Source organism: Microtus ochrogaster, unplaced genomic scaffold (assembly GCF_000317375.1).
Source record: "Microtus ochrogaster isolate Prairie Vole_2 unplaced genomic scaffold, MicOch1.0 UNK26, whole genome shotgun sequence".
Lineage (NCBI taxonomy): Eukaryota > Metazoa > Chordata > Mammalia > Rodentia > Cricetidae > Microtus > Microtus ochrogaster.
The window spans coordinates 3848931-3857614 of NW_004949124.1; the positions used below are offsets into that span (position 1 = coordinate 3848931).

General features: G+C 46.0%; 1 protein-coding gene across 5 annotated transcripts in view; it reads right to left on the minus strand.

Annotated features, from left to right (window-relative positions):
- Clip4 (CAP-Gly domain containing linker protein family member 4) overlaps positions 1-7638 on the minus strand; it is a 68691-nt gene extending 61053 nt beyond the window's left edge. Inside the window, exons 1-3 of one of the 5 annotated variants that reach the window (XM_026789683.1) lie at positions 7460-7638; positions 6986-7190; positions 76-223 (exon numbers count right to left, since the gene is read on the minus strand). In XM_026789683.1, the coding sequence (XP_026645484.1) occupies positions 76-208 (133 nt within the window). In that variant the 5' untranslated portion in view covers positions 209-223; positions 6986-7190; positions 7460-7638. The other 4 variants (XM_026789685.1, XM_013354051.2, XM_026789682.1 and 1 more) reach the window with 4 other exon arrangements.
- Positions 7639-8684: the final 1046 nt, after the last annotated feature.

An 8684-nucleotide genomic window follows, 5' to 3' on the forward strand; every position in this document is an offset into this window, starting at 1 on the left:
GGCATTGGTACAATAGACAGACCGTGACATACTACAGTCCGAAGGCATTGGTACAATAGACAGACCGTGACATACCACAGTCCGAAGGCATTGGTGCTGCGGAAATGGAAAAGATAACCGGAGTGTCCGAGCCTGCGAACAAAAACGGGTATCTTCCGATCAGCGAACTTCCTTCCAAAGGAAAATCCGGGAGGTCCTCTATGGTCATCTTCTAGAAAACCACCTATAAAGGGAAAGGAAAATTCAGAATGCATTTCACTAACACACAACTTAGGATGACTGCCTTCGGTCAACAAAACCCCTGAGAGTTTCATATAGTTAACCTGAACATCAATGGCTGACCAAACAGTTATTTAAGAACTATGCGCCGCTTCCCACAGCCTCGCACCATCAGCAGCCCGTGTGCTGTTGCAATACAAAGCCCATGAGAAAGAAACTCTAATAGACTTATTTTTAAAAAAATTAACTTACCACTAAGAGATAACCTGTTTACAAGGCTGAGCTAACCCAAATGGGCAGCATTAAGCCAGGTCCTCAGTAAAGCGACCTTGGATCTCATAATGTGACATGGTCTGCCACTGGAGCCATGTCCCATGCTCATCCTCTGGGAAGGCTTTAGTTCAGCAGATGGCCATTACTTTCTAATATCTCAGAAAACATCACTGAAAATTATTTCATTTTTACCAATGGAAGCAATGGTTGAGACTGTCCCACTTAGCAATGTGGGGTCTGTCTACTCCACCGAGACAGGAGGAGGGCTGTGACATCTCCTAGCCCTTCTCCCAGAAAACATCAGTACGAAGAAGGAATTAGCTCTAAACTACGCCTGTGTTATACACAGCCTGCATCTCAGGAATACCACAGAAAGCAGAGAAATGCTACGTGAAGTTTAACTGTACAACTAAAACTTAGGGTTTTTTTTTTCCGTTCTGAAATATTATGAATTCTTTGTGTTTATTTTTAGAGATAAACAAGACCAAATGACTTTAGATTATATTAAACAAAAAGAATATAACTAAGCAAAAAAAATTAACTCACAGCTTATTCTAGTAGGAGATATACCACATATATGATTCTGGGTATGCTTTTAACATTGGGGTAGCATACATCTGCTAGGTAGATTTATGTCACCTTCAAAGGCCGGAGTCATTTGAGAAGGACCCTCAGTTGAGAAAATGCCCCCACCAGACTGGCCTGTGGGCAAACCTACGGTGCATTTTCTTGATTGATGAATGGTAGGGGAGGGCCCAGCTCACTGTGGGCAGTGCTGTCCCTGGGCTAGTGGTCCTGGGTACCAAAAGAATGCCTGTTGAGCAAGCCATGAGGAGGAAGCCGGTAAACAGCAGTCCTCGAGACATCTGTGTCAGCTCCTGCCTCCAGCCAGGTTCCTGCCCTGGCTTCTCTGGACAATGGACTTACAAAACTGTAAGATGAAATGAACTTTTCCTCCCCAGGTTGTTTTTGATCATGACGTTTCATCACTGCTATAGAAGCCCTAAGACAGCATCTTAAACTAACTAAATCAGCTTACCAGCCCGCTCAGCTCCAAGGAAACAGTCGCTTGGAACTAACAGGTTTCCTCCCCACTTAGTTCAGACCTTTTCTCTCTCTGAGCAGAACTAGTAGGAACAGTGTGCTCTCTTCTGGCTTAGAGAGTATACACTTATGGGCACAGGAATGTTACATAGTAAACAAACTAGCCCCGTTCTTATTACATTAAAGGAATCCTAAACTTTTGTAGGGGGAACTGGTGTAGAAATTACTTGCCACCCGATTCATGGACTCTTTCGACGTTAGCCTTGCTGCATATATAGGAACAACACAAAAGCAAGGGATCAGTGTTAAACAGCAGTTAAACTCCATCAGTCATTCCAAACACTAAGGAACGCCATTAACACAGCCCCTTCCTTCTCATCACACACTCCACATCTACAAGTTTCTACTTGCAGGCCCCTGCTTGCTTGGTAACAAGTCTGGGTAAATATTCCCCACAGTAGGGTGGAAGCATCCTTTAGAACCAAAAAATCTAACTTAGTAAACATCCATAACGGTCACCACATACAAGGCCCCGTTTTGGATGTTTCAGAGATTACACAAAAGGGTGGCTGGAGAGCCATGCGTGGCAGATAGCTTACAATCCATTCTAAAATGAAGCATCATCGATGAACACAGTTGATGACACAGAAGGGGACGTGCTCCCATCAGTGAGTACCAGAAACTGCTCTGGGAATGTCAAAGGATCAGACCATACCCTGAGCTGAGCCTGGGAAGACACTGAAAAGAACCACATGCTGTAGGATACACACAGCTGGGAGAGCCGGCGGATGTAAAGCTAACTCCATTTTGGGTTTGGAGTGGGGTTTTCTCTTGTGGGGAAGTAGCTACAATAGTTCTTAACTGGTTAAAAAAAACAAACCACTCAACTCCATAAGCACTGGGGAACTGGCATACCAAGAGAGACTGACACACTTAAAGCCGTGTTTTAGGAAGAGTAATCCAACTGTAATCACACTTTGGGGATTCAGACACGTTTCCTATACTCTTAATTTGTCAGCAAAGTGATGAAAAAATGTCTTGCTGTGATCCCAGAGTACCTTTCATTTCTTGCAGATTGTCAAGACCCTTAAAGAGTAACCTACATCTGGGGAGACAGCTCCGAAGGTAAAGCGTCTGCTGCCCAGGTGTAAGGTCTGGAGTCAGGATCCTCAAGATTTACAATAGAGCAGGGTGGGCGAAGTGACCCACCTGCAATAACAACACTCAAGGGATGGAGACGGGGACCCCAGGGCAGGCTTGTTTCCTAGACCAGACAAACCAAAATCTCAGGCTTAAGCTACAGGGAAGGCAGGTGACATCAACCTCTGGTCAGAAGCATGCACACATAGGTGCACACACATAACCAAAAAAAAAAAAAACCCTAAATTTTACACAACTGTTGACTACCACAAGAACAAAACTAGCATTCTGAACACACATAATAAACATTAAAATTCCAGATCCAAGGTAGAAAGGTAATTTACACAAGACATGGTATCCATTTAATTGTTTTACTTGACACTTCAATGATGTGGGATTCCCCTCTGTATACTGTGAATATGTTTTATTACCACTGCTTAATAAAAAAAGAGTTGCTTCAGCCTACAGCAAAACAGAATATAGCCAGGCTAGAAGAGATATATATAGAGAGAGTAGGCAGAGTCAAAGAGAAGCCACGTAGCTGCCACAGGACGCCAGACAGAACCTTACCACAAAAACTTACCAGTAGGCCGCAACCACGTGGTGATTCACAGATTAATAAAATATGGATTAACTTAAGATGTAAGAGCTAGCTAGGAAGACACTTTAGCTATTGGCCAAACAGTATTGCAATTAATACAGTTTCTGTGCGGTTATTTCAGGTCTGGGCGGCAGGGAAGAATGAGCAGCCTCCATCTACACTTCAAGACCAGGGAAGTCACAGTGTTACCTAATCCGCATGAGGAACATTCTTTGTATTTTTGCACCTTAATGACAAAAAAATTCTTTGCCTTCTTGGAAAAAAAAAACCCACCCTTTCTTTCATTTCACCACAAGCTACACAGCACACAAGTTTCACATATCCCCGAATCCTTCCCTAGAAACAATTTCTAGATCTGAAAGGCCATGGTACCTGGAACCTTGATCAAGTATGAGGCCTACTGATCTGAGTTGAGTAGGTATTGTTTGCAAAATCTCCTTCGGCTAGCTGGTAAGGGCTGGTTTGAGAACATGATCCCTGATTAACTGGGTACACCCATGTCTTGGAGTTTTAATAACTGGAACTACGTCCTCCAAACTTTCAGGCCCATGGAAATTTCATCTTATTCCACTAACTCAAACCACTTCTGAGTAAAAGCACATTGTCACAGGGCTCCAACAGTTCATGGTTTTCCAAGCAGCCTGATCTTGTCTCTTTGCACATCAGTAATGAGAAGTGTCAAGCAACGTCTTCAGAGAGGTTGGGCCGTCAGGCCTCCAAAAGGAACCGACCATGCCATGAAATTCTTTCAGAATGGTTTATGTCTGTGATGCTGGGGATTGAACCTGTGACCTCACATCTGCCAGGCAAATGCTCTACCACTGAGCTACACCTCAGCCTTTCCCCCAGTGCTTGAGATACGGCTGAAGGGCAGCATACTGGAGCTTCTCACCTAACGAGGAGACCTAAGCTGTGTCCACGTTAGACTCACAGCCAGTTTCCCATCACAGTCAGTCGTGGGGGTTTATTTTCAAGAAATCCCAAAACAAGACTAACTATGTACATTTTATAAGCACCACCCCAAGGATCTGTTTATTTGCTACTTACAAAACATCTGCTCACCCACCACACACATATTGCAAGTATGTGAGCCTTTATTCTCACGAGATCCGGGAACAAACCATGTAAAAGCAGGGCTCCAGTGACCCTTTCAATTGCCACAGGCAAAACACTGGAAAAGCAGTCCCAAGCCCTAGACAGCACATCAGACACCTGCCCTGAAGTTCCGTCATCACAGGTACGAATGTCACACATCCAATAACATTGTTTCTCATGAAGTCCTAAACTGTGCATTCCAAAGATAAGGAAAGGAGTTCTGTCCTTTTGTAGATTCCAGCCTGGGGCTTGGATGCTACAGGGAAGCACAATTACTGCAGAGTAAGGGCTGTAACTGAGGAGAGCTGGGCACTATGTGGACATAGATATAAGACAGCTCGCATAGGATTTCTGGGACCTGATAACTAAAGGCTCGGATGGCCAACACGGTAGCTACAACCTACATGGGGCTTTTAAAATTAAAATTTCCATTGGTCTAGCTCAGAGTTTCTTAAACTGCAAGCTTGGGTTTGGGGATGGGTTCAGGCAACTAAGTTTAGCTGTCAACACACACACACACACACAAATGGTGATCTGAAATAGTTCAGGTTTCTAAATGTATGATCATCTAAAACAAATACAAAATCAAATACATAATGTATCGGAGGTGTTTGAGACAGTGCTTATAGTATTATCATGTGACTTCACTCCAGCCTTGGTTCTGAAGACACCATGTGTGCACTTAGCACTGCACACGTGGACATGCCATGCAAGGACACCTGACACTGCCTGAAACAGCTCCACCCAGACGCAAGCCCAGGTGTCCGTCATGGGCTGCAGTGCTTCTCACAGAGTTCTGCTCTTACCCAAATACAGTGGCTTAGTTATGGAAAACAAAGGCTTTTAATAAGTGCCCATTGTCCTTCCTTAGCACGGAAGCATCAAATTAGCATATTTTAGAATTAGATTTTGTTAGAATGTTGATTTTGTTAATTGCTGTTTGTATTCTAAATTTAAAAAAAAAAATCACTAGCAGGGCATGGTAGCACATGTGTTTAGACTTGGATCTCTATTAGTTCCAAGGTAGCCTGATCTGCATAGAGAATTCCAGGACAACAAGAGCTACATAGTGAGACCCTGCCTCAAAGTATTAAAATTATTTAAAAAACATTGATACTAAAGAGATGACGCGGCAGTTATAAGCCCTGGCTACTCTGGTACCCAGGCTGGGTCCCACCACCCACATGACAGCACCAGTCCCTGTAACTCCAGTTCCAGGGGGCCCAACACCCTCTTCCGGCCTCCACAGGCACCAGGCACAAACATACATGAAAGCAGAATACTCATGCATGTAAAATAAAAATAAATCTTCTTTTTAAAAAATCATAAATTAATTCTGGTTTTGGATTAAGGCAGAATTTCCAGCCACTTCTGAAAGGGTCTTAAACATACATATGTTTATTATGTATACTTATGATATTTATATTGATACAAAACAGCTTTGTCAGCACTACAGATGAATTCTGCAAAACGTTGAGGATGTTCTGTATCCTGTAGCATCAAATGTTCATCCAACTTAAATGTAAAAATAAACAATTATCTCTTTATCATGCAAATCTGTTTCCATCTTTAATAAATAGTAAAAATCATATGTATACCAAAGAGTGGTTCTAAAATATATTATTTATTGTCAACAACTGTTTTATTTGTGTGCCTGTTTTATATACCTGGGGTTGTTTAATATGCCCTGTTTTAAAGGATCAGTTTGCATGTGGCTGATGCAACCCCAACCAGAAGGACATTTCAGCCATGGGCACCCTCCTACCCAGCACGGAAGGAAAACAGTTCGGCTCGCTCTTCAGAACACAAACAGCTTACCGATGCCTGGAATGAGAAATGAAGACTGAAGTGCCAAGCAAGGCTGTAGCACTATAATTATAAATAATTAAGAGAACAGTGAGGCTAAAAGCAACCAGAGGCTCTAAAGGGTTTTAACAGAGTGAAAGAAAGAGTGAAGCTGAGTGTCAATACAAGCTCACAAATATATATTCCAAACTGGGATTATTATAAGCAAAATGGCAACAATATAATCATCGCTTTTTTTTAAAGGCCTTGCTATTGGGGTTGTATCTGGGAAGCCAGATCTGGATTTAAATCTAACGAACAGTGCACCATGTACTAAATCTACTAAATGTACAAAAGAGATACAAACACCTCCGTTGTGTGTCAGGATTTTTGAGTGCAAGCGGTCCCTAGTCCCTAACAAATGAAAGCATTGCCAAAAGCTGCATCTTATTTATGTTAAACTTAAACCTGGATGGTCTTGCATCGTCAGAATGTAGAAAGCTGGAATCCTGCCGTTTCCAAGTCTCCTCCGCTTTCCTTCCAGACACTGTGTGCTACACCACCTGCTCTCCTGCCACGTAGTCAACTTAAACTAGGCAGGAGACTCATGACTGAAAAACGTCAAAGCAAGAGTCAACTGCAGCTCAAGTATCAGATGGCTCTGGAACACACTTCAGAAGAAAGGGCACTCTTAACGCTATGCTGGTGCTAAAATATACCAAACAGTGTAGCCCGCAACCCGCGCCAAGTTACAAACCCTCCAAAATAGCATTTTGATACATGAGTAAACATGTATCACAGAACAAGCTCGGAATCCCATGGGCCTACCCAGTGTCTGGATGAGTGAACCACGTCCTGTCTATAGTTGTGAACCGGTTCATTTAATTCCTGCGATTCTGCAGGGGACAGGTCTTTCTGCTCACACCCTTCTGCAACTTCCCAAATGCATATCAGAATGAAGGAACTCCCAGCAGCGATGTGAGGTAGAGGCAATTTAGTTTTGAACACGCGTGCCTAAGGATTTCTTAAAGATCTAAGTCAGAAGGGGAGGCGAGGGGGAACCTGAAGAGACCGGCGCGCGTGGAGAAACCCACCAGGGTGCGCAGCCCCGCGCGTGGGAAATATACTCCCACGGAGTGCGAGCCCAGCAGAGCACGCATCTCAGCGGAGAGGAACTGACTCGAGCACCCACCTCCCCGCCCTGGGAACGGGGAGACCTCTAGACGCCCTGATGCGGCCCTCACCGACAACCGCCCCGCGGCCCGGCCTCCCGGGCCCCGCCGCCCCCCAGTGTCCCGCCACCTGCCAGCTCCGGGTCCCCGCGGAGCGCCGGCTGCGGACGCGGGGCACAGAGGCGAGGCGCAGGGGCGCGCTCCCGCCCTCCCGCGGGGGTCCCGTGGCCTCTGCGGAGCCTCCAGCCCGGCCGCTGCAACCCGTCGTCTTTCACGCCGCGCGCGCCGGAACCGGGCCCCACGCGAGGCTCGGCGCGCGCGCAGTGCAGCCGCCTGGCTGCGCGCAGGCCTCGGCCCTCGGCCCCGCGCACGCGCCTGCGGTCGCTCGGCTCCTGCCTGCACCCCTGAGCCCCTCAACAGGCAGAAGGTCTGCGGCCACTGCACCTGCTGTCTCCACGCTCACGGGTGTCTGGAGGCTTTCCCGGGAGTCCTTGGCGTGCCCCACACACGTGGGGATCTGTCCAGCGCGGCAGAATCAGGTTCTAAAGAAACCTTGACTGACCTAGGCGGTGATCTGGGGCTGCAGCAGGCGTCCCCTCCTCAGGAAAACTTTTAGTTAGTTGGCCCAATTTGGCCTCCCCTGCTCCCTAGCATCCTGGGCTGGAAGACACCACCCCCTCATCCCACCGCATCTGGTAACCAGAGACCACATCTTCTCCTTTTTAGATAATGTGGCCAGGCATCGCCTAGGGTGGACCCCCTCAGTCAACTGTTTCCAGGTCCTGCTGTGAAAACTCTTCTCAGTAGTGGCCCCCCACACCCACGCCTGTTCAGAAATTACAAAGAAAGTGTGTCAGCCAAGGGAAGAAGTGAATAGTCACAGCGAGCACTTATATTTCCACTTTCTCCTCCCTCCTCACCTCCCTTCTATTCCCATATCATCCATCTTCCCATAATGAAAAAGAAGTGAAACTGCCGCTGACAGATGTGGGAACTGACATTCTATGTCCTTGTCATGCTAAAGGATGGCGTTGGCCTCTAATAGGGAGATCTAATGTGATCGCGACATTTGTAACCTTGAGCTAAGAGGGTCAAACCACAGCCATGCACTGGTGATGTAGCAGCTCTCACAGGCTATGATACTGTTAACGCTTCTTCTCTATCATGCCATAAGATGTTGAGAGAATGTGGGAATGGATGCCCATCGGTGCCACTGCAAGATCAGAGCTGAGTGCACAGCACACATCCGAGTGCCTTCTTCAGTTACAACTCTTGGCTCAAGGGATGAGAAAAACAAATACTTTCTAGTTGCTTGAATTCTTATAACAGTCTCCCACCAAGTGGCCGTGGTTGGG